Below are 27,532 nucleotides of genomic sequence, written 5' to 3'. Positions count from 1 at the left end.
TAATTATGTTTTCTTAGTTAATTCCATTTAACAAAAACCTGGCTTTGTTTATTTTCACATTGTATTAAGAAACAATTAAAATCACAACCATCGGTAATCGAAAATACTACATTTTTCATTCCAAGCCCACTCAAATGTCTTGGAAAGTGTGTCTTGAAGCCGATTCGCTATTAATTTCACTCAAATCATCCACAACATTAAGATGAGAATAGGTGCCTTGCAACGATATAACCGTACTGCGCTCCACATGACTGGGGGCTCGTCGCGGCTGCGTAGTGATGAAGTTGAGGTTGTCATCGATTCCCACCAAATAGGTCGGTATTTCGCCACGCCCCTTTACAAAGGTCAAACCGCGATATTGGCAGACAATGCCGAATTCCTCAAGGATCTTGGCAGATTCCTCCGTCACCTGGATGTTGCCCGGCAATCCCGTCGACTCCATCCTCGAGGCCATATTAACCGGATTGCCCCAGATGTCGTAGTGCGGCTGCGATGCGCCCACTATGCCGGCCATGACCTCGCCACTGGAAATGCCGATGGCTATTGATCCGTCCGTAATATTCCGATCAGCCGGAATACTTTGATACGCCTTGTTACATTTGGCCAGAGTGCGCATCATGTCCAGAGCATAAGAGGTCATCACAAAGACCACTTCTTCCCTTTCCCTCTCGTCCTCCGTGAATACCAGTCCTTGCCTCATCCTTCCGCGGTTCTCTAAAACCAATGCATTAATAATATGGTTTTATACAAGCTATATATTTACCAGTTGGGTTCAATTCATTGTTTTTTACGGTCGCACTGGTGGAACCCGCAAAGTTTAGATCCAGTCCACACGCTGCCATATATGTGCATCCGACGATTTTGATTTTCTCAACCGAATAGTATTCCTTGTAGAACAGCAACTATAAATATTTAATTTCATATTTTGTATAATTCAAAAATTTCATTAGATTTTGCCTTACCAACATATCAAATTCGGCAATAATTTCATTGAGTATCCGCAAGGTTCTTAGATCCATTTCGAAATTCATCAACATGGCAAACATGACGGAAACCATTTGATAATTTTCATAGTAAAGTTCGTGTTTGGCTAAGGTCTTGATGTAGACGTCAACTGCAAGAAAGAAAAGTCAAATTAATTCCATTTGTGACCTACCAATCCAGGACTAACCGATATGAGAGGGAAGGATGTTGTTGAGGATAATTATGATCGAGTGATTGGTCAAATTGGCGTCAGCCTCCTTCTTTCTCAACTCAACACGCCAGCTAAAAAAATGCAAGTGAGTACAATGATATAATTATTTATTTAAATAATGCATCCCGAACTCACTGGTAGTTTACTTTGTTGGTGAACTCTTGTTGGCGCTCCTTCACAGTCATAGTTAGCAGGGTAATGCATATAAGCAGGGCATGTGCGTACTCAGCGGGAAAACTGGGATTCGTCGTCACGCTGTGGTGGAAAACGAACTCAAACTGGAAGAAAATCAGCACCAAATAGCCGATCGTCTCTAAAATGGCCACTGTAGTCTTCAACGCGAGTGAAATGTGGGTGAAAGTGAAGGTCAAGCAAATCATCAGGGAGAACATGTTGGATGTAACCCAGGGTTGAAAGCATATCTTTGTCTCCTGCTCGTAGTGAAAGAGCCTTTCCTCAATAAACGCCATTTCGAACTCTTCGCGGTTGCAGGTCATCTGATTAAAAGGTCAATCGGTAAGTCCTGTTCTCCATTTTGATCGCTTTGAATACTCACCACAATAAGACACATCACGGAGAAAGCGGATATCACTAGAAATAGGTATATAAATACGCGGATGATCCTACTGCCTATGATTTTCTCGTGGACGCGAAATATAATGCAGCTGATCCAGCTGTAGTTGTGGGGCGTATTGCCAAACTTTGCCCAGCACATTTTCTTGTACCACGCAATGAAGGTCAAAATAGTCTGTACTGTAGTCACGATGGAGGGCAAAATCATGCATGAGGGGCATATCAATTTTGTGTCTAGCACTTGAATGTACACCAGGCCGTATCCAACGACCAATGCCAGAAGCATGCTGTATTTGTACATGTAATCGGTTTGCTTTAGGTATGCTCTCTCCAGATCCGAATCATTGTATTTCAGGCAGATGTTTAACTGGCGATACAGTGGCATTTTTACGCCTTCCTTTTGTCGATATAACCCGTATAAGGTTTTCGGACTAACAGGGGGGTTAAATTAAACAAATATATTAAGAGACAATAGTGTAGTCGTTATTTAACTAAATAGAGTTCGAGGGAGATGGAGATATGCAAGCAGCTAAGTTATTCTTCTAGAGATTTCATAAGAGCTCCACCTAGCGGAGATTAAATTAGTTGATCTTTAGTTTTAAATGAGTGATCCGATTTGAAAATTGTCATAAGGTGTTGACAATTATACAAAATTTATTTAATGTACATTTTAAAACTGAATTATTTCGTATTAATTTCAACACAATTATTATTCTACTTACTTAAATGGACTGACCGGCATTTTTCGGAACTCTTCTCGCAACTCAGCATAGAAGACTTCTTTTAAGATTTCATTAGTATTATCACTTTGTCTTTGCCTTGCTCCCAAGTCAAAAAGGGAGAGGGCATGAAGTTCTGCGAGGTTCTCGTCACTCTCTTCTTCATCCTTCTGCAAGTCTTCTCGAATTATGTAGGTACGTATGCGGTACCTACTCAGAAGGGGATGATCCCTTGCCTTTTCCGGACCATCTTCAATAACATAGCGCTGTTCGTTCAGATTATTCAAGGTTGAAGCACTGATATGCACGAAGCCCGCAACTCCAGTGGACTCGAGGACATTGGCAATTGTCACGTCCTTTCCTAGAAGAAGTTGGGAAACAGCTGTTAAGCGGGGGTTGATGTGGGATTAGTCCATCTTACCCCAAATATCAAACTGCAGCTTCGCTTCACCGATGACTCCAGCGAATATATTTCCGGAATGAACTCCAATTCGCATATTAATGTCCAAGCCCTGAACGTCACTGGGAATTTCATATAACAACAGAATTATAATATCAGAAAGTATAAAAGTACATAAGGTGAAGTAAATCATTTTTTAAATGTACGATATTGACTCTTAACCAATTGAATTTAAAAACCTGAAGTAGCAAAAATGCTTTACAAGATTTATTTACATTTATTTACACGGTTGACGCAAAATAAATGACAATAAAGACTTACCGTACTTCCATGATTTCGTTGATCATCGAAAGTCCTAGGGCCACACAATTGGTTGCATGATCGGGATCTGGATCCGTCAAGCCCGCCACACAGTAGTAACAGTCGCCCAGGAACTTGATGCGCTGCACCTTAAAGCGCAAGGCAGCCAAATCGAATCTGCCATAGAGGTCGTGCAGAACCTTGACCAACTTCTCCACCGTCAATGTTGTGGTCAAGTGGGTGTAGTTCACCACATCTGCGTACAGGATGGAGACATCGGGATGGATCTGGATGGCCATGGCGCGTTCCAAGGCACTCAAGGAACGAATACCGGAGCCGCGCTTGGACAGGATAATGCGGTTCTGAATTTCCTTTTGTAGAGGTTCCGAGATCTGCGGCGGCAGGATGGAGTCCAGCAACTGCTTCTCCTCGAGCCGGGCATTGCGCAGCCAGAGCTCCTCCTTGATGTACTGATGACGGTCCAGGAAGGAGGAGCGCACCACCGTGTCGTTCATCACGCGGTAGAAAATGCCCACTAGATTGAGGCACAGATAGTGGACCAAGTCCACGGACATTCCGCCCTCGGTAAACAGTTCGGTTATGAATTCGGTAAATCCATGGGCTAGGAATTGCACAAAGTATATAATGTACACGGCCGAGACTAGCAGAGCCAAGAGGACTGCACCGCTCATGAAGTGGATCGGCAGGAACATGTAAACCATGTACACAATGTAGGTGTCGTAGAACGACCCCAGTTGCCAGTTGTGGGCGTAGTGGTGGTAAATAGAATGAGTTAGATCTAAAAGCAGGTTTAAGGATATGGCATTACTAGGTACTAGGTAGTATAATCAGAACTTACCAGAAAATACCAAAAGCAGGGAGGCAAACATCGAACTGCAAAACATATACCACGTGTGTTTGGCAATAAAGCTATCCCAGAAATTTATGCTCAGTACGAGCAAAAGGACCACGGCACATCCTACGGTAAGGCCCACATCAAAATAGATAATTGATGGGCGCTTAAAAATACAAAAATATTTCCTTACATAACCGAACAACTTAGGATTTTTTCGTAAGTGAAAATGTAGAAGATGAAGAAATTGTAGAAGAAAATTTTAGGTGATCTATTCTTGATTAGGGCGTTCAACTTAACCTTAAATTTTAACTTTGATTTCTAGAATTTATATACTAGGAAGATTATATTTGTTAAAATTAAATAAAATATGTTACATTTGAAATCTGAGGGCGTTATGGAGTAATCCACCTTTTATCTCTCAAAATATCCTCTTTAAACTTACCTCAATGGTGGTTAACAGCAGGCTGCAGTGCAAAGCGGTCACGAAAATATGTATCAGACAAAAAGAGAATAGGTAACTCTTCCAAAGGCGTATCCGATACAATCGGAACTCGTTTTCCAAGCCCAACTCTGCACATTTGGCCTACCGATTGCATTTATGTTACATCTAGAAAACTTAAACTGCATTTATATTTACTTTGAGGTAGCCGGGTTCCCACATGCGTTCCCTTGCATAGTTAAGCTGGCACTTTCCTTTAGGAAAAGGCATTTTCGTTTATTACTCACAAACTGATCTGGCTTGTGATTTCAAATGTCACCACGTTGCAACTGAAGAGCTAAACTTTTAACACAATGCCTACTTTGAATGCCTACTTGTAATATCATTGGAAAATAAAAATCATTGGATGAACTCACCTTCTTTTTAAGACAAATACTTTTAAAAATGTTGAGACTCATAATTTGAAGCAAAACACAAAATATAAATATTAACAAAAAATAAAATTTACGGCAAAACATTTATTTTTTTAATAAAATTTTAAATTATAAAGTGGAGTATTTCGCATTTAATTGAAGCTCGAATGAAAGTTTAACTAAAAAAAACAGCAAAGAAAATATAAACTAAAATTTAAAATTTATTGAAATCATATAAAGGGGACCCTAATGGTTATATTTAAAATACATATTTGATAAAATTTTGCAAAAGCTATATATAAAGCTATTCGCTTGATGCAGTCCAGGTAGAAGAATCCCTACCTACAGAGTCTGGATCTAGTGAAGACATTACTGAAAATCGTCTTGTCGAACCCTGCTTCTCAAACTTTGCGGACATGAACTTCAAGTTCTCATCAATGCCTACGAAGTAGGTGGGTATTTCACCACGGCCCTTCACATAGGTCATGCCGCGGTATTGGCACAGAATGTCGAACTGCTGGAGAATTTCGGCGGACTCCTCCGTCACCTGGATGTGCCCAGGCAGCCCCGTAGACTCCATTCGGGAGGCCATGTTGACCGGATTTCCCCAGATGTCGTAGTGCGGCTGGGAAGCGCCCACCACGCCGGCCATTATCTCGCCACTGGAGATTCCGATGCAGATCTCTCCGCTGGACAGGGACCTCTCGAAAACGGAATCCGAGTAGGCCTTGTTGCACGCCGAGAGGGTGCGCATCAGGTCCAGAGCGAACGTGGTCATGATGAAGACCACCTCGTCATTGCTGAAATCGCTGTCATAGTTCTCATCGGTCAATCGTTGACTTCGCGCCTGTTCCACTAAAAATAGAACAGATCAGGGACCGAAAACAACTGTTATTGTAAATTTTTTTTTTACAAAAAAATCATGCACATAGAAGAGTCCTAAAATTTTTTGAAATACACCACAATTTTGGTAATTTACAAATCCGTAATGATTTTTGTTTTTATAATAAAACTCAAAAATAACTGTTATAACAAATAATTATTTGTCGATTTAAATATTTATCTGTCATTTCTTGCCATTTTAAAAAATTAAATAATTCAAAATTATACCCTCTGCAAGGGTATGCTTACCATGTTTTGTATAACTCACTACAAATCTTTAAAAAAAGCCAACCATATTTTCTTAAAATTTTTTTTTACCCACAAAATCGCTATAAATCAGGTTAGAGCTTTAGTTTTAATCACGGAGAATAACGGTTATTTTTCAACTTTTATTATAAAAATCAAAAAATAACAGATATTCTTTGCGTTTTACTTCACAAATCAGGAAATAACTGCTAAAATCTGATTTTTAAAATTAAACTCAGAACAGTTACGGTCCCTGGATATATGCCTTTTATATTTTTGTTTCTAGATACTAAAATTAAAAAAACAAATAATATAGTACGTTAAAATGTTAATTCTACCCTTTATCAGAAATATAAATTTAAAAAACCCTAATTTTTTCTGCTTCTTTCAGTTCTTACCCTCGAAATGAAGTGAGCTATGGCGAACGTGACTGCTTTGCCGGATGTTTGAGGCCAAGTTAAAATCCAATCCACATGCTGCCATATAAGTGCAACCAACGACTTTGATTTTCTCAACTACGTAGTATTCCCTGTAGGCAATTAACTACGATCGAGTAAAAAGATAAAAAAGTGAGAGTGGTAGATTCAATAATTTAGCTCACCAGTCTATCGAATTCTGTTATGATATCGTTTAGCACTCGTAAGCTGGGCAAATTCATTGGAAAATTAATTAGCATGGCGAACATGACCGACACCATTTGATAGTTTTCATAGTACAGTTCGTGTCTGGCTAAGGAGTTGAGATAGAGGTCGACTGCGGAGGAGATGATTTAATTGATTTTATGCAGAAATCAATTCAAACTTGACTGACCAACATGAGAAGGGAGAATATTATTGAGAAGAATTATGATTGATTGGTTTGTAACATCGGCCGCCTTTTGCTTGCTTTGCAAATCCACGTTGAGCCTGTTCGCAGTCAGAATATAAGGTTGATTGTAAGAAAGTATTAAGATCAAATCTCATATTATTTGACTCACTTGAAGTTCATTTTAGTGTTGAATTCTGACTGGCGCTCCTTGGCATACATAGTGGCCAACATCATGCAGACCCGGAGACAATGCGCTATTTCCGCTCTCATATACGGAGTCGTGGTAGCACTGTGCTGAAAATTGAACGCGAATTGGAAAAACACGATCAGCACGAAGGCGACGGTTTCGCAGCAACTGATAAATATCTTCAGGGAAAACGGGATGCGGGCGAATGTGTAACTAATGCCAAGGATCAGGGAAATCATGTTGGTAAAGGACCAAGGATGGAAGCATATGCCCTGATCCATTTCGTAGTGAAAGAGTTTGCTCTCTATATAACTCAGCTCAAATATGTCACGGTCACAGTCAATCTACAAATTTCAGATAAATGAATTATAAATATTATGAATATAATAATGTAGGATTGGGGAATTTAGTATAAGTGTATCACCCTTGCAGCGTATGATTAACAGCGACATCAACGGTTTAGGCCCAGTACCTTAATTTGATTTTGAATTGCGCTCTTATTATTATTTGTTATCCAATACTATAAAATATTAATCGAGTACATTAAAGAGAATCGAGTACATTATTTTAAAAAAGCATCGAGCGAAAAGAAGCGACGCGAATATAAGAATTCAGCGAGTCGAGCAGAAAAGAGGTTGTCCAGTGCGTTCCGAAAAGAAGTCGGTTTTGTGAAATTAAATAAGTCAAATCAAGAAACATTCATTCATTTAAGTTTTTGAAAAAAACATTCTGTTACTTTCCCAAATAAACTGAAATTTGTACCATCCCACAAATTTAATGGGGGCTCGTCCGGGATTAAGTTCAGAAAAGTGAATGTACCCTGTATGCGCTAACATACAAAAAACTTGGTTTAAAGTGAGCCGTGAATATTCTACAGACCGAAGGAAAAATCGCAAAGTTGAGGTGAAAAAACTGCCTAGAATTTTCTCAACGCTTTCTAGAAATTTCTTGCGAAATTTTCACGTGTGTGATCAACGACAAGTCGCACTCGTCGGAAAATTGGAGGAGATTGCAGCTTTACGTGTATTAGTGGACGCTAAATTCGCAAAGCCAGATGAGAGAAAGAGACGACTATTAGCAACAATCAAAAAGTAAAGCGACACCAACAAAAATTTCAACCAGACGAGTAGTGTTGGCGTGCATCATATTGGCTAAGGCGTTGCAATTTATAACCGAGTTGTGAATCAAAGAGGAGTCGAATTAACCGTGTATTTGCGAGGTGGATATTACGAAGCAATAAATCAAGACGTATTCAAGACGAGCAAAGTGGCGCCAGCAGAGAGAAGCGGCTAATAGAGGTGCTACCAGAGGAATTTGGCGAATAGAGGTGCTACCAGAGGAATTTGGCGAATAGAGGTGCTCTTCGGCCAGTCAGAGGGCTATCAGAGATGCGCTACCAGAGAAGCGCTGCCAGTCGAAATTTTGCAACTTGCAACTCCTGCTAAGAGACGGACTACACGAGAAGCATTGCCGAGTGAGCTTCACCAGAAGAAGTCCTGCAGTCCTATACGAGAAGGGCTACCAGAGAAGACCAACTAGACGAAGTTCATTCTGCTACGAGAAGCTGCTTCCAAAGAGGCGGATCGAATCGGGTCTAACAGAGAGACTCCACCAGAAGCGGTCCTGCCAGGAGAGATCGCACCAAACCAGAGAAGCATTGCCGGAGAAGAGCTGGAAGAAGATCTGCAAGACGACGTGATTCCAAGAGCTGTGCCGACGAGGGCGCAGAGAAGCCAAGGTGCCACCAAGACGTAGTGCCAACTTGCTGAGAGTGAAACAGCTGACGAAGTCCACAGCGCTACCCAGTGCTGCAACGAAAACTTGAGTACATTCTTTCCATTCATTTAAATTTATATACATTTCCCCAAAAATTTGTTTATGTAAATTGTTTTTGTAGAGAATAAGTATAAACCTGTGAACGACATCTTATCGTAACCATGGACGCTAGAACTATTTTATCGCTGACAGTACCTTTACTAAAAGAAAAGCTAACTGAGTTGGGCTTGAGTACAGATGGTAGAAAGAGCATATTGCAAGATAGACTTTTAGATCATTTCCAGGTGTCAGATGCTGTTGATGTTGATCAGGAAGATAATGCAAGCGAGGTTGGTTCACAGAGTACTGAATTCCAAGATGCTATCAACCCCACGAGTTCTAGGTTTACCTTGCGAGACGTTCAGGATAGCATTTCAAGTTTTTCGGGATCAGATCAGCAGGACATTAACCATTGGTTAATCGAATTTGAGGATGTAGCTATAACAGTTGGGTGGGATAATTTACAAAAGTACATCTACGCAAAACAACTTTTAAGCGGAGCAGCTAAGCTTTTTATTAGAAGTTTGACAGGAGTGCGTGGTTGGAATATCCTAAAATCTGAGCTACAGAAGGAGTTTGGAAAGCAGTTGTGTTCAGCCGATGTTCACAAAATGTTAAGGCAAAGAGAGAAGAAAGCAACAGAGACATGCTTGGAGTATTTGTACAGTCTGATGGAACTGAGCAAGCCTATTAAGCTAGAGGAAGAAAGTTTGGTATCTTACTTTATCGAAGGAGTCCCTGACAGCAAATCAAACAAAGCTGGCTTGTATAGATCCAAAACGGTAAAGGACTTAAAGGTTGAGATTGAAATCTATGAGAAAGTTAGAGGCCACGCTATACATAAGGAAGAAAAAAAAGTATATCAGCACAATAATCAAAGGCAAGCAAAGAAAGTTCAGAACAGTTCATCAAAAAAGTGCTACAAGTGTGGAAAGGAGGGTCATTTTGCAAAAGAATGCGTAGATGAAGTAATTTGCTACAAATGCCACAAAACTGGGCACATTTCCAAACAGTGCGGTGAAACTCAGCAGTCATCTTCAGGCAAAACGGAAGCAACGAATGTCCTTGAGGATGTATCCCCAGAAGCAGGTCTTATTTACAAAAGCTTTAGCGCTCAGAATATATCTTTTACAGCCATGGTAGATTCTGGCAGCGATCTGAGCCTCATGAGAGATGATGTGTTCAGAAAATTCGAAGGTTTTAAGCTTAAGAAAGAGATCAAACATCTCAAAGGCATGGGGAAAGGTGTATTGATTACCATAGGAAGTTTTGACCTAGATGTTTTCGTTGACAATATCAGCTTTACAATAACCTTCCACGTAGTCAAACGGGATGAGTTAGAGTATACAGCTATCATTGGAAACAATATCCTTCAGAAAGTCGACATTTTGTTCAGCACAAATGGAATTCGCTTCATTGCAAAAACTACCGAAGTTGTATTTGCTGAAACTTTCAAGGCGATGTGCGTCACAGAGATGGTTGAGGAGCAAAGCGTACTTGACAGAATCGATTTGAGTCATTTGGATAATCTCAAAAAATCTGAAGTAGAAAAGCTTATCACAGGATACGAACCGAAACAGACAATAAGGTCTCCAGTCGAGATGAAAATAATATTGGAAGATGATGTACCAATATTTCAACATCCGAGGCGAACATCCTACGAGAATAGGGTTCTAATCGAAAAACAAGTTCGGGAATGGCTAGATGCAGGGATCGTTATTCCAAGTTGCTCAGAGTACGCATCACCTGTGGTGCTAGTGTCAAATAAAGATGGATCGAAACGTTTCTGTTGTGATTATAGGAGACTCAATCTGAAGATCAAAAGGGACAACTTTCCGATGGCGTTAATCGATGACGTGCTAGATCGTTTGCAGGGTTCCAAAGTTTTTACCACCCTAGATTTAGCCAACGGATTTTTTCACGTGCCAATCGAAGTGGAGTCTAGAAAGTTTACTTCCTTCGTAACACATAACGGACAATATGAGTTCACGCACGTCCCATTTGGTATAAGCAACTCCCCCGCAGTATTTTGCCGCTATGTAGGTGCTGTGCTAAGAGATCTCATGCAGTCCAACAAAATCGTCGTCTACATGGACGACATCATCATACCAACAGCTGATGAGAAATCAGGACTATCAGTTTTGAATGAAGTCTTAGAAGTCGCATCTAAGGCAGGGTTGCGCATCAAGTGGGAGAAAGCTCAGTTTTTAAAGCGAAAAATCACATTTCTTGGATACCTAATCGAAAACGCAACGATTGCTCCAACAGAGGACAAAGTCAAGGCAGTTGTTAACTACCCAGCACCGCAAAGCAGAAAGGCACTTGAGCGATTTTTGGGGTTAACATCATATTTGCGTCGTTTCATGAAAGGCTATGCTCTAGAAGCAAAACCCTTAACTGATCTACCTCGCAAGACCGCCAAGTCGCGTGACGGGAAACATATTCATCTTGACGATCAGTGCTTAGTTAGCTTTGAAAATCTGAAGAGTCTTTTAGCCACTGCCCCAGTTCTTAGACTGTACGATCCTTGTGCCGTAACTGAAGTTCATACGGACGCGAGTAAATTCGGATTTGGTGGAATACTCATGCAAAAGGACTCAGAAGATCAACTACTTCACCCAGTAGAATTTATGAGCAGAAAGACTACTCAGTGCGAGGAAAAATATAGCGCCTACGAGCTTGAAGTACTAGCTGTTATCAACGCTGTTAAGAAGTGGCGCATTTATCTCTTGGGAATCAATTTTACAATTGTCACCGACTGCGTAGCATTTGCGATGACCATGAAAAAAGACGATGTCCCGCCAAGAGTCGCCAGATGGGCTATGTACTTACAAGAGTTTAAGTTTTCCGTACAGCACAGAGCGGGAAGTCAGATGAAACACGTCGATGCGCTCAGCCGCCTAACTTGCTTTCTTATCGAAGATTCGACAAAATATCGTTTAAGAGAAGCACAGAACAAAGACGAGTGGATAAAAGCCGTAAAAACAGTTCTAGACAGCGCAGAGAGTTACGAGGATTTTTTCGTTAAAAACAACATTCTCTATAAAGATGTTACAAAAGAGCTGCTAGTCGTTCCAGAATCCATGCATGGAGAAATAATTGGAATTGTACATCGCGAAGGTCAATACGGCGCTAAGAAGACTCGAGAGCTAGTGGAAAAATGTTATTATATCCAGAACATTCAAGACAAGGTAGAAAGGTTCGTCAAGAGTTGCGTAGAGTGCTTGATTATAGATTCAAAGAGAGGAAAAAAGGAAGGATTGCTGACGCCAATTGACAAAGTCCAAGAACCTCTGGGTACTTACCATATTGATCATGTCGGTCCGCTTACCGAAACCAAAAAGAAGTACAACCACATTTTAGCCGTGGTAGACGGATTTTCCAAATTCGTTTGGTTATATCCAACGCGATCAACAGGCACTGACGAGGTAGTGAACAGGCTGGAAAAGCAATCAGCAATTTTTGGAAACCCTCGGCGCATCGTAACAGATAGAGGCACCGCATTTACGTCCAGTACCTTTAAGGACTATTGCAGTGACCAAGGAATCCAATTGTTACACATAACAACAGGCATGCCAAGAGGCAATGGACAGGTCGAAAGGATCCATAAAATTGTTATACCCATGCTTAGCAAACTTTGCCAGAACAACCAAGCGAACTGGTACTGTCACGTGGATAAAATCCAACAAATTCTTAATGACACACCTCCCAGAACGACGAAATACTCTTCCTTCAAAATCCTTACTGGATTAAATATGCGCAAGAAGGACGATGACATTAGAAAGCTCTTCGATGACATCGAAATCGATGAACTAAATGATGAAAGAGATGAAATAAGAAGAACAGCTCAGGAAAATATTGAGAAGGTACAACAGGAGAATAGGAAAACGTTTAATGAAAAAAGAAAGATTGAAACAGATTACAACTTAGGTGATCTCGTAGGTATAAAACGCACTCAATATGGAGTAGGCATGAAGCTTAGACCAAAGTTTTTCGGACCCTATAAGGTCACAAAGAAGATGAAACATGGGCGCTACGAAGTACAAAAAGTAGGAAACCATGAGGGGCCGAATTTAACAACTACAGCAGCCGAGTTTATGAAGAAATGGAGTTTATTCAGGGGCGAATAAAATTGTAGGATGGCCGAATGTAGGATTGGGGAATTTAGTATAAGTGTATCACCCTTGCAGCGTATGATTAACAGCGACATCAACGGTTTAGGCCCAGTACCTTAATTTGATTTTGAATTGCGCTCTTATTATTATTTGTTATCCAATACTATAAAATATTAATCGAGTACATTAAAGAGAATCGAGTACATTATTATACCCGTTACTCGTAGAGTAAAAGGGTATATTAGATTCGTGCAAAAGTATGTAACAGGTAGAAGGAAGCGTTTCCGACCCTATAAACTATATATATTCTTGATCAGGATCACTAGCCGAGTCGATCTAGCCATGTCCGTCTGTCCGTCTGTCCGTCTGTCCGTCTGTCCGTCTGTCTGTCCGTCTGTCTGTCCGTCTGTCTGTCTGTATGAACGCTGAGATCTCGGAAACTATAAAAGCTAGAAGATTGACATTTTGCATGCAGATTCTAGGAGTTCCTACGCAGCGCAAGTTTGTTTCAAAAGGGTGCCACGCCCCCTCTAACGCCCACAATCGCTTATATACGATTTTAAAAATTTCAATATTTTGGAAAAGTAAAAACGCAATTTTATTGTGTTTATCAATACCTATCGAAATGTAGAAGAAATTTTTTAAATCGGACCATTCGTTAAAAAGTTACGGCGGATCAAAGTTTTTCTCCATCTCCTTCGCACTCCCTTTAGCTGAGTAACGGGTATCTGATAGTCGGGGCACCCGACTATAGCGTTCTCTCTTGTTTTAAAAAAGCATCGAGCGAAAAGAAGCGACGCGAATATAAGAATTCAGCGAGTCGAGCAGAAAAGAGGTTGTCCAGTGCGTTCCAAAAAGAAGTCGGTTTTGTGAAATTAAATAAGTCAAATCAAGAAACATTCATTCATTTAAGTTTTTGAAAAAAACATTCTGTTACTTTCCCAAATAAACTGAAATTTGTACCATCCCACAATAATCATAAAAGCTATTCAGCCGAATCAGCAAACTCAAATGAGTTGGGATTTATGTTTTAAAAGCTTACATTATACGGTCCTATTTTCCCTCACAAAAATAAAATAAATGACTTTTTAAAAAATTTGATGGTAAAAGGTTATATTACCATTTTTTGCCATCCTGGACTTTAGCCCAAACTAGTAGACTTACCATTATCAGAGAGATCACCGAATAGTAGCAAATGACAATCATCAAATAGGTGCTAATGCGCAGCGTGACACTATGTTGGATTTTCTCGAACAGGTGAAATACCATGCAGCTATATTTGTTGTGCATTTGGAATTCAAAGCGCCCACTTTTCCACCAACAAAATTTCTTGTACCAAGAGATGCACAGCAGAGAGGTCAGAAAAAAAAACGTGAGTAGGTCCACCACCAGGCATACATTGCACTGAAAAGTATTGTTTACTATTTGGATGTAGATCAGGCAGCAACCGATTGCCCAGGCTAGCAGCATCGAGGACTTGAAGATAAAGTCCGGCTGGTGCATAAAATTCCATTCCAGATTTTTATCCTTAAAGGCTGCACAAAACATTCCGATCTCGCGCTCTGTTTTCTTGTGAGACTCATTAGTAGCTTGGCGGCAGCAAGGCGAATGAAAGCTACGTCGAAAAAAGATATCAATAAACAAACTTAAAATTATAGAAAACTATTTTGGATATCCAAAAATTGGTTTAATCTGTTTCGTACATTCCTACAAAAAACAAGTCGAGGTTAATTCGATATGCGCAATGTAAATTTCTGGCTTATCTCTCTTTCGGAGATTCGAAATAGAGCGAGATAGCGCTTAAAGTTACATGAGTGGGAGGGAGAAAGACATATTCGAAATTCGAGCTGGCCTGTTATTTACATTTCAAGCATATCAAGTCAAAATTGATACCACATAACGTAAAATCCATCATTGTTTCATATCAAGTTTTTTTTTGGGTGTGTATATCCTCTTTGATAAATTCCCATCGATTCATAAATAAGGACAAAGAAGTAATATACATGAATCATTAATTCCTTGAAGGTTCCTCACTTACTCAAAGCCCCCTACTGGCATATTTCGGAACTCTTCGCGCAACTCTTCGGTCATTGATACGCCACTTGCTCTGCGTGACCGTACACTTTCCACAGGTTTAATATCAAGACTCGAACCGGATAAAACTCCTTCCATTGTGGATGCAACTGAAGTGCGGTTCACTTGGCCAGTAATTAGATAGGTGCTCATTGATTGCAGCATTGGGTCATTTCGTGCCTTTTCTGGACCCGACATTATCACATAATTGGAAACGTTCAAGTTGCTCAGAGTTCGTCCACTGACGTGTACATATCCTGGTCTTCCAGTAGACTCCAAACGATTGGCGATCTCCACATCAGAACCTGAAAAATAAATAAATTTTTTACGTTTGGCATGAGGGCGAATGTCCTGCAAGAAAAGAAAGTACCCCAAATGTCGAACTGCAGCTTGGCCTCCCCGATAACGCCTGCAATAAGAGATCCTGAATGGACGCCTATGCGCATGTCGATGTCCAATTCACGCTCAGTCCTGAAGATGGATGGTTAAGTTTAGAACAAGATTAAAACCTAATAAAAATGCCCTGCTTACCGCACTTCCTGGATGTTGGCGATCATGGAAATGCCCAAGGAGACAGCACATTTTGCGTGATCTGGATCGGGAGTCGTCAAACCTGCCACACAATAGTAGCAGTCACCTAGAAACTTGATGCGCTGCACATTGAAAGTGGAGGCAGCCATGTCGAATCTGCCGTACAAGTCGTGCAGGACCTTCACCAGGTTCTCCACCGTAAGCGTAGTTGTCAAGTGGGTGTAGTTGACCACATCTGCGTACAGGATGGAGACATCCGGATGGATCTGGATGGCCATAAAGTGTTCCGTCATCCTTGAATTTTTCATGTGATAGCGATCGAACTCGGTCGCTTCGTTTTGCTTGATCTTGTTCTTAATGCTATCCTGGATGGGTTTCGCGATCTGGGGCGGCAGGACACTGTCCAGAAGCATCGATTCCTGCTGCAGGGCGTGGCGCAACCACTTCTCCTCCATGATGAACTGATGGCGGTCCAGGAAGGAGGCACGCACCATTGTCTCGTTCATGACGCGGAAAAATATGCCCATCATGTTGAAGCCCACGTTGTGTAAAATATCGACGGATAGCACATCGTAGGTGTTACTCTTCTCCTCGTGGAACATCGTGGTAAACGGGAGTGAGTATATGTAGTAGGCGACGTATACGATGCTGACTGAGGTGGCCAGTAGGGCTGCTCCCCTGATCGAGGGTATGGGCATGAACATGTAGATCATGCAGAGCACAAAGACGTCATATGTAGCATTGAGAGGCCAGCCGCTCCTGTGATAATGATATAGGTTCTCCGCTAAATCTGAAATTCAACATCCTATTAAGACTTAAGGACAGATTGTAATTTTTATTTCTTACCTGCAATTACTACAACGTATGCCGCTAAGCCAGAGGTTAAAATCATTACCCACCGGTGGCGAATTACAAAGTTTTCGCAGAAATTAATACTTAATAAGCTTACTACTATTGCATATGTTATTATCTTGACGCATAAGTCAACGATGATGCCTTCTAAGCGCTGCATAAGAATTATTTTAGCCAAATTAAGCTCAATGAATTAACCGTGAAATCTCACCTCAACGAAAAGCAGTTCGACTGCTATGAAAACAAGGGACACAAGTGTGTACAAAACATAGAAAACGGATAGGTTACTGATCATCAAACGAATCTGATACTTCTTATATTCCGCTTCCAAATTTAGCTCCTTGCATTTGGCCTATGGTTAGTGAATATGGTTATGAATCAGACAAGGGTGCCGTATTTAATTACTTACTATCAAATAACTCAGTTCCCACAGACGCTCGTCAGAGTAGTTCAGATGACATGGTCTAAGTCTGCTTTTGTACGGTGTCCTGACCGATTGCCTTCGATTAATGTTCATTGTTTTGTCTGTTTTTCTTCGTTTCTTAAGTAAGATACTTTTGTGTGAAGTTGAGGAATATGCTTGCTTTGTGTTTCACTCTAATTTCTATAAAATAAAATCATCTGTTAACGAGGTAGAAATATGTGGTGTGTGCAAGTAGACGGTATCGAAGTATCTGGCAGATATTTAAGGACGAGGCAAGGGCATCTTGGATTGAGAGGAATTGGAGTCACCTATTATCTAAAATGTAAATATATTCTTGTGTCGCTTTTGTGTTTGTTAAAGAAATCGTATATAATTCTTCCATATTTTATTAACATAAAATAAAATAAAAATTTCTGATTTTAAACATAATCACATCTGAACGACGTAAAATGTCGTGACGATCACACCAGCAAAAAACAAATAAATTGATATAAAATATACTATCAGATACCTGTTACTCAGCTAAAGAGAGAGCGAGGGATATGGAAATCGAAGACGAGGGCCACCTAGCGTTATTTTAATTAATTGAGATTTACTTTCTTAAATCTTACCTTGTGCAGTTTCCGAGATCACAGAGTTCATACGGACAGACAAACAGACGGATATGGCTGGATCGACTCGGCTAGTAATCCTGAGGGTCGCAGACGAGTAACGGATATAAAAATGCTTTTTAATTTTTATCCTGACCGAATGTAAAGAATACACCAAGAATACTCAAAAACAGTCACATCGGTTTATTATGTTATTTTTTAAGAACCAGTAGAAATCACAATAAGGGGTAGTGCAGAATTTTATAATTGTAAGCCCACTTAAAAATCCTGTAGGGTGAGTCTGGAAATGCTAAAAAGATCATCTTCATTGTCTGGGTTAGAATAGGTGGGCTGCAACGATATAACTGAACTGCGCTCGACGTGACTGGGAGTTCGTTTTGCCTCCGTGGTGATGAAGTTTAGGTTGTCATCAATTCCCACTAAAAAAGTCGGGATTTCGCCTCGTCCCTTTACAAAGGTCAAGCCTCGATACTGACAGACAATGCCGAATTCATGCAGAATTCTTGCAGACTCCTCCGTCACCTGGATGTTGCCCGGCAATCCCGTCGACTCCATCCTCGAGGCCATATTAACTGGATTGCCCCAGATGTCGTAATGCGGCTGCGATGCGCCCACTATGCCGGCCATAACTTCGCCACTGGAAATGCCGATGGCTATTGATCCGTCCATAATATTTCGATCAGCCACAATACTTTGGTACGCCTTGTTACATTTGGCCAGCGTTCGCATCATGTCCAGAGCATAAGAGGTCATCACAAAGACCACTTCCTCCCGGTCTTTTAGTTCCTTCTCGAACAAAAATCGCACATTAGTCCCTTCGATGCTTCCTAAATAGCACCAAATGCGGAATTAGGTCTTCATTTAGTTTACCACATGCAAAACATTTACCAGTCGGGCTCAAGTCATTATTTTTCATTGATTTACTAGTGGTACCCGCAAAGTTTAGATCCAGTCCACACGCTGCCATATAAGTGCATCCGACGATTTTGATTTTCTCAACCGAATAATATTCCTTGTAGAACAGCAACTATTAAAATAATATAATAATTCCTAATATCTTTAGGATTTTGCAAGTCAATAATAGGGCTGAAATACTTAATTACCAACATATCAAATTCAGCAATAATTTCATTTAGTATCCGCAAGGTTCTTAGATCCATTTCGAAATTTATCAACATGGCAAACATGACGGAAACCATTTGATAATTTTCATAGTAGAGTTCGTGTTTGGCTAACGAATTGATGTAGACGTCGACTGCAAAAAAGAGAGGACAAATTAATTGAATCTGTGAGCTCACACCAGTCTAGGACTAACCGATATGAGAGGGAAGGATGTTGTTGAGGATAATTATGATCGAGTGATTGGTTAAATTGGCGTCAGTTTCCTTCTTCCTTAACTCAACACGCCAGCTAAAAAATACAAGTACAATATTATAATTATTTATTTAATTAATGACGAACTCACTGGTAGTTTACTTTGTTTGTGAACTCAAGTTGGCGCTCCTTCACAATCATAGTTAGCAGGGTAATGCATATAAGCAGGGCATGTGCGTACTCAGCGGGAAAACTGGGATTCGTCGTCACGCTGTGGTGGAAAACGAACTCAAACTGGAAGAAAATCAGCACCAAATAGGCGATGGTCTCTGAAATGGCCATTGTAGTCTTCACCACGATCGGAACGTTGGTGAATGTGAAGGTTTGGCAAATCATCAGGGAGACCATGTTGGATGTAACCCAGGGATGAAAGCATATATTTCTTTCTTGCTCATAGTGGAAGAGCTTTTCCTCAATAATCGCCAATGCAAACTCTTCGCGATCGCAGGACATCTAATTCAAATATTCGTGGGACACTTAAGCTTGGTTTACCTTGTTAATCACGTAGCATACTTACTACAATAAAACACATTACGGAAAACCCCGATATCACTAGGAAAAGGTAAATGACCAAGCGGATGCCCGGACTGGCTAGGATTTTCTCGTGTACGCGAAAAATAATGCAGCTGATGCGGCTGTAATTGTGGGGCTTATTGCCAAACCTTGTCCAGCAAATCTTCTTGTACCAAGCAATGAAGGTCAAAATAGTCTGTACTACGGTCACGATGGCGGGCAAAATCATGCATAAAGGGCATATAATCCTAGTGTCCATAACTTCGATATATACCAAACAGTATCCAACGATTAAAGCCAGAAGCATGCTGTACTTGTACATGTAATCGGTTTGCTTTAGATATGCTCTCTCCAGATCTGAATCATTGTATTTTAGGCAGATGTTTAATGGCACTTTTAGTCCTGTTTTCTGTCGATATATGCCGAATAAGGTTTTGGGACTGTTTTACAGGAGGGTGAAATTGTTTTAAAAATAGTAATATACGCGCTTTACATCCGATAAAGATCTATGTTTTTCCATCTTTTATTATTCTAATCCATCTAATACTTACTTAAATGCACTGACCGGCATTTTCCGGAACTCTTCGCGCAACTCAGCATTAAAAATCGCTTTTAAGCTTTTAGTATTATTAGTGTATATCTGTCTTGATCCTGTGCTAAAGAGGGAGAGAACACTCAGTTCACCGAAGTCCTCGTCACTTTCTTCGTCATCTTTCTTTAAATCATCTCGAATAATGTAAGTACGTATGCGGTATCTTCTCAGAAGGGGGTGATTCCTTGCCATTTCAGGACCATCTTTAATAACATATCGATGCTGGCTGAGATTATTCAGGGTTGAACCACTGATGTGCACGAATCCCGGAACTCCTGTGGACTCAAGGACATTGGCAATTGTCACGTCCAATCCTAAATAAGTTTTGGAAACAGCGGTTATTATGGTTACGGGGGGTCGATGCGGAGAATGTCCATCTTACCCCAAATATCGAACTGCAGCTTGGCTTCGCCAATGACACCAGCGAACAGATCTCCCGAATGAACTCCAATGCGCATATTTATGTCTAGGCCTTGGGAGTTACTGTATATTTCGCATAGCAAAGGAATAGTAATATTTTGAGGTAAGTAGGAGGTTCCATTATGAAACTTGTATGGAGCAACAAGGATATTTGAAACATTTAAGATTTCTTTAAGATTTGACAATATGGGGCTACTTACCGTACTTCCATGATTTCGTTGATCATTGAAAGTCCTAATGCCACACAATTGCTCGCGTGATCGGGATCGGGGTTGGACAAACCCGCCACACAGTAGTAACAGTCACCCAGAAACTTGATGCGCTGCACTTTGAAGCGCAAGGCAGCCAAATCGAATCTCCCATACAGATCGTGCAGAACCTTCACCAATTTCTCCACTGTCAATGTTGTGGTCAAGTGGGTGTAGTTCACCACATCTGCATACAGGATGGAGACATCGGGATGAATCTGGATGGCCATGGCGCGTTCCAAGGCACTCAAGGATCGAATGCCGGCGCCGCGCTTGGTCAGGACAATGCGGTTCTGAATGTCCTTTTGCAGCGGCTCTGAGATCTGCGGCGGCAGGATGGAGTCCAGAAGATGCTTCTCGTGGATTCGGGCGTTGCGCAGCCAGAGCTCCTCCTTGATGTACTGATGGCGGTCCAGGAATGAGGAGCGCACCACCGTGTCGTTTATCACGCGGTAGAAAATGCCCACTAGATTGAGGCACAGATAGTGGACCAAGTCCACGGACATTCCGCCGTCGGAAAACAGTTGGGACACAAACTGGGGAAATCCTTCAGCTAAGAATTGCACGTAGTAGATGATGTAGAGGGCGGAGACTAGCACAGCTAAAAGGACTGCACCGCTCATGAAGTGGATCGGCAGGAACATGTAAACCATGTACACAATATAGGTGTCGTAGAACGACCCCAGTTGCCAGTTGTGGACATAGTGATGGTAAATGGATACAGTAAGATCTTTTAATTCCATTGTTAGGATAAGGAAATGGTAGACAAGTACAGTTAACAACACTTACCAGCGAATACCAAAGTCAGGGACGTAAACATCGAACTGCCAAACATATACCACGTGTGTTTCGCAATAAAGCCATCCCAGAAATTAACACTCAGTACTAGGAAGAGGACCAAGGTACATCCAACACTAAGAGCCACATCAAAATAGATAATTGATCGGCGCTGAAAATAAAATATTTAATTCATTACACATATAAAGAAATATTTATTCACTGGCGATGACGTCTATTTAACCTTAACTTTTGCATATATTTTTAAAGGTTTTATTAAAGAAATCGCTAACCAACACCTAATGTTAAGTATTTAGAGTCAATTGAATTAAAAGGTACAGGTTTCTTACCTCAATGGTGGTTAACAGCAGGGTACAGTGCACAGCAGTGACGAAAAAATGCAGCAGAAAGAAAGAGAATAGGTAACTCTTCCAAAGGCGGATCCGATACAATCGAAACTCGTTCTCCAGGCCCAGCTCTATACATTTGGCCTGCAGAATGCATTTAGTTTACTTATAAAGATCTCAAGTAGTATTTTTATTTACCTTGAGGTAGCCGGGTTCCCACATGCGTTCCCTCGCAAAGTTAAGCTGGCACTTTCCACGAGGCGAAGGCATTTTGATTTATTATTCACAAACTGATCTGGCTTACAAGGTCGAATGTCAAGACGGAACTCAAAACCTGAACATTCAACACATTGCCTACTTTAGCTTATGAATTTAGTGAAACAAGGAAACAGAAAAAACATTTCACATTTGGACACTTTTTGATTTTTTTATGAGAAAAAATACGACACATTTGTATAAAAGGCCTAACACTATTACACTCAGAAATCAAATTTTACACATGTTCGTGAAAAGTCGACTACCAACATACACCTTATGGTTTTAAACACGTAAGCATCTTTGCAAAAAAAGGCATTTTAAGTAGTTAATTTTAAAATATATATTTGTAAGTTTTTTTTTTATTCGCTTGATAAACTAGAAGAATTCCTACCGAAAGAATCTGGATCCAGTGAAGACACGACTGAAAAACGTCTTGACGAACTCTGATTGAGCAATTTCAAGGACATGAACTTTAGGTTCTCATCAATGCCTACAAAGTAGGTGGGTATTTCACCACGGCCCTTCACATAAGTCATGCCGCGGTAGGTACAAAGAATGTCGAACTTCTCGAGGATCTTGGCGGACTCCTCCGTCACCTGGATGTGCCCAGGCAGCCCGGTCGACTCCATTCGGGAGGCCATGTTGACCGGGTTCCCCCAGATGTCGTAGTGCGGCTGGGAAGCGCCCACCACGCCGGCCATTATCTCGCCACTGGAGATTCCGATGCAGATCTCTCCGCTGGACAGGGACCTCTCGAAGTAGGAACCCGAGTAGGCCTTGTTGCACGCCGAGAGGGTGCGCATCAGGTCCAGAGCGAAAGTGGTCATCATAAAGACCACCTCGTCATTGTTGACATCGCTGTCGTCGCTTTCTTCACTGACGCCCAACGTTATTCTTTTAAGGCGCGCCTGTTCCACTGGAATAAAGATTGGATCACTCGTTAACAAAACAAAATACCAGTTTTCAATACTAACCCTCAAAATGAAGAGAACTATTTCGATAGTGACTGCTTTGGCGCATATTTGAGGCCAAGTTAAAATCCAATCCACATGCTGCCATATAAGTGCAGCCAACGACTTTGATTTTCTCAACTACGTAATATTTCCTGTAGGCGTTCAACTGCAAACGAAAGTAATGATGAAACCATAATAGATTCCAAATTTTGGCTTACCAGTCTATCGAATTCCGTTATGATATCGTTTAGCACTCGTAAGCTAGGCAAATTCATTGGGAAATTAATTAGCATGGCGAACATGACCGATACCATTTGATAATTTTCATAGTACAGTTCGTGTTTGGCTAAGGAGTTGAGATAGAGGTCGACTGCGGAAGAGATAATTTTATTGATTTTGTGCAGAAATCTATACAAGACTCACTGACCAACATGAGAAGGGAGACTATTATTGAGAAGAATTATGATTGATTGGTTTGTAACATCGGCCGCCTTTTGCTTGTTTTGCAAATCCACGTTGAGCCTGTTCACAGTCAGAATTTAGAGTTGAAAGAACTTATATTACAAATATATTCGACTCACTTGAAGTTCATTTTAGTGTTGAACTCTGACTGTCGCTCCTTGGCATACATAGTGGCCAACATCATGCAGACCCGAAGACAATGCGCTATTTCCGCTCTCAAATGCGGAGTCGTGGTAGCACTGTGCTGAAAATTGAACGCAAACTGGAAAAACACGATCAGCACGAAGGCGACGGTTTCGCAGCAACTGATGAATATCTTCAGGGAGAACGGGATGCGGGCGAATGTGTAACTAATGCCAAGGATCAGGGAAATCATGTTGGTAAAGGACCAAGGATGGAAGCATACATCCCGATCCATTTCATAGTGAAAGAGTTTGCTCTCAATGTAACTCATCTCGAATTCGTCGCGGTCACAGTCTATCTATAGATAAAAAGAAGTTGTTTCACGCTTAGACTACAATTGTTTTTAATTTCGAAAAACTAAATTAAGACCATTTTATCGTAAGAAAATTAAATTACGTATAATTGATATATTGCATATTTTTCTCTATTTATTTCTCCATTTTAATGCCTGTTTTGAGGGTGTAATAATTTCAGTAAAAAGTTCGCAACGAAATGAAGAAGACGTTTCCGACCACAAAGAATATACATTCTTGATTAACATCACAGGACGAGTCAATCTAGCCATGTCCGACTGTCCGTTCGTCTGTCCGTCCGTCCGTCCATTTCTACGCAAACTAGTCCCTTAGTTCTAAAACTTTCGGAATAAAACCCTCCCAAAGCGTTTTATTGCAGCTAGTACACTCAAAAACTTATTCGCCCTGAATTTTAGAAATTTGCGTCACTGGCGATTTTATTCTATATTTTAGGAAAATTTCTTATATTTAATAAATTTTGATTTATTTAAGGAAAATGTTCTTCATCAGTAGAACATTTTTTTTATATTTTAAGAAAAAAATCGTCAGTGAAGCAAATTTCTATAAATCAGGGCGATTAATTTTTTGAGTGTACATAAGTCGGAACTATATCTTATAGCTCCAATAAGAGGGTTCCAAAACTAATGGAAAACAAATAATAGCTTCGAGTTTTCGGGTACAAGGTCTTCAAGACTTACCATTATCAGGGAGATCACCGAATAGTAGCAAATGACAATCAGCAAATAGGTGCTAATGCGCAGAGTCACACTGTGTTGGATCTTCTCGAACATATGAAACACAATGCAGCTATATTTGTCGTGCATTTTGAATTCGTAGCGTCCACTCTTCCACCAACACACTTTCTTGTACCACGAGATGCACAGCAGACAGGTCAGAAATGAAAATGTAACCAAGTCGACCACAATGCAGGTGGTGCAAAAAGAGTGTGACGTCACTATTTGGATGTAGATCAGGCAGCAACCTATTGCCCAGGCTAGCAGCATCGAGGACTTGAAAATATAATCCGGCTGGTGCATAAAATTCCATTCCAGATTTTTATCCTTAAAGGCTGCACAAAACATACCGATTTCGCGCTCTGTTTTCTTGTGAGACTCATCGCCATCTCGACGGCGGCAGCAGGGCGAATAAAAGCTACAGGGGGAGAATGAGTTAGTAATAGATTACAAATCGCTGTATCCACTTACTCGAAGCCGCCCACTGGCATATTCCGGAACTCTTCGCGCAACTCTCTGGTCATCGAGACGCGAGTTGATCTGTGAGTCCGTACACTTTCCACAGGCTTTATATCAAGACTCTCACTGGACACAACACCAGCCGCTGAGGAGTCGAGTGAACTCTGAATTTCTTGTCTAGTGAGCAGATAGGTACTCATTGACTCCAGCACCGGATCATTTCGAGCCTTTTCCGTGCCCGACATTATTTTATAATCGGAGGGATTCAAGTTACTCAGAGTTCGTCCACTAACGTGTACATATCCTGGTCTTCCCGTAGACTCCAAACGATTGGCGATCTCAACATCAGAACCTGAAAAATTATTAAAACTTTTGCATTTGACTTCTGAATGTCCTGCCAGAAAAGGAAATACCCCAAATATCATACTGCAGTTTTGCCTCGCCGATAACGCCTGCGAGAAGAGATCCTGAATGGACGCCTATGCGCATGTCGATATCCAATTCACGCTCAATCCTGAAAATGGGTGGTTAAGTTTAGAACAAGATTAAAACCTAATAGAAATGCCCTGCTTACCGCACTTCCTGGATGTTGGCGATCATGGAAATGCCCAAGGAGACGGCACATTTCGCGTGATCTGGATCGGGAGTCGTCAAACCTGCCACACAATAGTAGCAGTCGCCCAGAAACTTGATGCGTTGCACATTGAAAGTGGAGGCAGCCATGTCGAATCTACCGTAGAGGTCATGCAGGACCTTCACCAGGTTCTGGACGGTAAGAGTAGTTGTCAGGTGGGTGTAGTTCACCACATCGGCGTACAGGATGGAGACATCCGGATGGATTTGGATGGCCATGAAGTGTTCCGTCTTTCGTGGACGTGCCACGTTAAAGCGGTCGAACTCGTTCGTTTCGTTTTGCTTGATCTTGTCCTTAATGCTATCCTGAATGGGTTTCGCAATCTGAGGCGGCAGGATGCTATTCAGAAGCAACGACTCCTGTTGCAGGGCGTGGCGCAACCACTTCTCCTCCATGATGAACTGATGGCGGTCAAGGAAGGAGGCACGCACCATAGTCTCGTTCATGACGCGGAAAAATATGCCCATCATATTGAAGCCAACGTTGTGTAATATATCGACGGATAGAACATCGTAGGTGTTGAAGTCCCGCCCGACGAAGTCCGCGTTCAACGAGAGTGAGTACATGTAGTAGACTACGTAAGCGGTGCTGACCGAGGTGGCCAGTAGGGCTGCTCCCCTGATCGAGGGTATGGGCATGAACATGTAGATCATGCAGAGCACAAAGACGTCAAATGTAACATTGAGCGGCCAGCCGTGCGTGGTGAAATGGTACAGGTTCTGCGCTAAATCTGAAAGAAAATGTTTTGCAAGGGACCAAGCCAAGATCTATATTTATCTTTCTTACCTGTGCCTACGACAACATATGCCGCCAGGGCCGAGGTGAAAATCATCACCCACCGGTGGCGATTTACGAAGTTTTCGCAGAAATTAATGCTTAACAAGACAAGGATGACGGCAAATGATATTTGTCTGCTAATTAAGTCAAAGTAGATGGCTTCTAAGCACTGCATGGGACATTATTGAGCCGAATTTAGCTTAAATGGTCAACCGTGAAATCTCACCTCTACGAAAATCAGTTCGACTGCTAAAAAAGTTAGGCACACGGATATGAACAAAACATAGAAAACCGATAGGTTGCTGATCATCAGACGGATCTGATACTTCCTATACTCCTCTTCCAAATTCAGTTCCTTGCATTTGTGCTATGGATAATAAATATGTTTATAGACAAAACTTAGGTTGAACATTAGCTTACCCTCAAATAACTCAGGTCCCACAGACGCTCATTAGCGTAGTCAAGATGACAAGGTCTAAGTTTTCTTTTATAGTATGGCGCCTTGTTCGAATCTCTTGAGTTAAAGCTCATTGTTTTTCTGAGTTTTTCTATGTTTTTCTTAGTTTTTCTACGTTTTTCTAAGCTTTTCTATGTTTTTCTACGTTTTTCTTATTTTTCTCTGTTTTTCTTAGTTTGTTTATGTTTTTCTGTTTTTTTATGTTTGGTTTTTAATTTTTCTATTTTTATTTATTTATGTTCATGTTTATGTTTGTCAGTGAGTGTAAAGAAAAGGTTTGCTTTGACTTTACTAAAAATGTTTGCCAAAACTTCTTAAAAATAATGCAATTTAATCATCATTTACAATTTTAGAGGCCCTTTTCGAACATACAATTGCATAATAAAGGGCACTTTTCAATATTTGTTAACAGAAAGACCACGCCTCAAATGAGTTTTTGGAGCATAGAACTTCAATCGAAATCAAGCCAGGAGAGGAAAGGGACATGTCCATTGTAGAGTACGCGCCAAAAATCAATGTCGGTCCCAAAAATTCCACTTATCCCGGGAACCGCATACAGTTTGACGGAAGGAGAACTGGTCCTGCTCCTCGGCTTCTCGACCATCTGCTGTGT

The 27,532-nt window shown here is 41.0% G+C and overlaps 4 protein-coding genes and 1 long non-coding RNA gene across 7 annotated transcripts; 1 reads left to right on the top strand and 4 right to left on the bottom strand.

Moving 5' to 3' along the window:
• Positions 1-21: 21 nt before the first annotated feature.
• LOC108067904 (adenylyl cyclase X E-like) lies at positions 22-4,912 on the bottom strand. Its single transcript, XM_017157179.3, has 12 exons — positions 4,681-4,912; positions 4,486-4,626; positions 4,047-4,206; positions 3,209-3,986; positions 2,909-3,009; positions 2,491-2,848; positions 1,752-2,199; positions 1,331-1,692; positions 1,172-1,266; positions 963-1,114; positions 764-902; positions 22-714 (listed from the first exon to the last, which is right to left on the bottom strand). The coding sequence occupies exons 1-12, from the start codon at positions 4,750-4,752 to the stop codon at positions 131-133; spliced, it is 3,390 nt and encodes a 1,129-aa protein (XP_017012668.2). The 5' UTR covers positions 4,753-4,912; the 3' UTR covers positions 22-130.
• A 186-nt stretch (positions 4,913-5,098) lies between these two features.
• On the bottom strand, positions 5,099-17,080 carry LOC108067915 (adenylyl cyclase X E-like). 2 transcript variants are annotated; one of them, XM_044394987.2, is made up of 12 exons: positions 16,813-17,079; positions 16,615-16,755; positions 16,398-16,557; positions 15,552-16,341; positions 15,391-15,491; positions 14,986-15,325; positions 14,112-14,562; positions 7,000-7,361; positions 6,834-6,928; positions 6,625-6,776; positions 6,422-6,566; positions 5,099-5,750 (listed from the first exon to the last, which is right to left on the bottom strand). In XM_044394987.2, the coding sequence occupies exons 1-12, from the start codon at positions 16,918-16,920 to the stop codon at positions 5,200-5,202; spliced, it is 3,396 nt and encodes a 1,131-aa protein (XP_044250922.1). In that variant the 5' UTR covers positions 16,921-17,079; the 3' UTR covers positions 5,099-5,199. The 2 variants fall into 2 exon arrangements, with proteins under 2 accessions (XP_044250922.1, XP_070073797.1); XM_070217696.1 differs by lacking the exons at positions 5,099-5,750; positions 6,422-6,566 and having other exon boundaries at positions 6,731-6,791; positions 6,836-6,928; positions 16,813-17,080.
• LOC138913617 (uncharacterized) lies at positions 6,771-7,136 on the top strand. The gene is made up of 2 exons (XR_011419426.1): positions 6,771-6,957; positions 7,016-7,136. It is a non-coding gene; the product is annotated as an uncharacterized lncRNA (long non-coding RNA).
• Positions 17,081-17,614: 534 nt separating the features above from the next.
• Positions 17,615-22,063, bottom strand: LOC108067905 (Adenylyl cyclase X E). 2 transcript variants are annotated; one of them, XM_017157180.3, is made up of 12 exons: positions 21,908-22,063; positions 21,713-21,853; positions 21,375-21,534; positions 20,538-21,315; positions 20,300-20,400; positions 19,877-20,231; positions 19,330-19,765; positions 18,904-19,265; positions 18,754-18,848; positions 18,542-18,693; positions 18,327-18,465; positions 17,615-18,265 (listed from the first exon to the last, which is right to left on the bottom strand). In XM_017157180.3, the coding sequence occupies exons 1-12, from the start codon at positions 21,977-21,979 to the stop codon at positions 17,697-17,699; spliced, it is 3,360 nt and encodes a 1,119-aa protein (XP_017012669.2). In that variant the 5' UTR covers positions 21,980-22,063; the 3' UTR covers positions 17,615-17,696. The 2 variants fall into 2 exon arrangements, with proteins under 2 accessions (XP_017012669.2, XP_070073804.1); XM_070217703.1 differs by having other exon boundaries at positions 20,538-21,138.
• A 229-nt stretch (positions 22,064-22,292) lies between these two features.
• Positions 22,293-27,188, bottom strand: LOC108067910 (adenylyl cyclase X E-like). The gene is made up of 12 exons (XM_044395021.2): positions 26,883-27,188; positions 26,689-26,829; positions 26,472-26,631; positions 25,626-26,415; positions 25,465-25,565; positions 25,064-25,403; positions 24,557-25,010; positions 23,502-23,863; positions 23,348-23,442; positions 23,139-23,290; positions 22,942-23,086; positions 22,293-22,883 (listed from the first exon to the last, which is right to left on the bottom strand). The coding sequence occupies exons 1-12, from the start codon at positions 26,991-26,993 to the stop codon at positions 22,327-22,329; spliced, it is 3,408 nt and encodes a 1,135-aa protein (XP_044250956.1). The 5' UTR covers positions 26,994-27,188; the 3' UTR covers positions 22,293-22,326.
• Positions 27,189-27,532: the final 344 nt, after the last annotated feature.

This window comes from Drosophila takahashii, chromosome 2L (genome assembly GCF_030179915.1).
Source record: "Drosophila takahashii strain IR98-3 E-12201 chromosome 2L, DtakHiC1v2, whole genome shotgun sequence".
Taxonomy (NCBI): Eukaryota; Metazoa; Arthropoda; class Insecta; order Diptera; family Drosophilidae; genus Drosophila; species Drosophila takahashii.
This window is presented reverse-complemented; position numbering and strand designations above follow the sequence as displayed.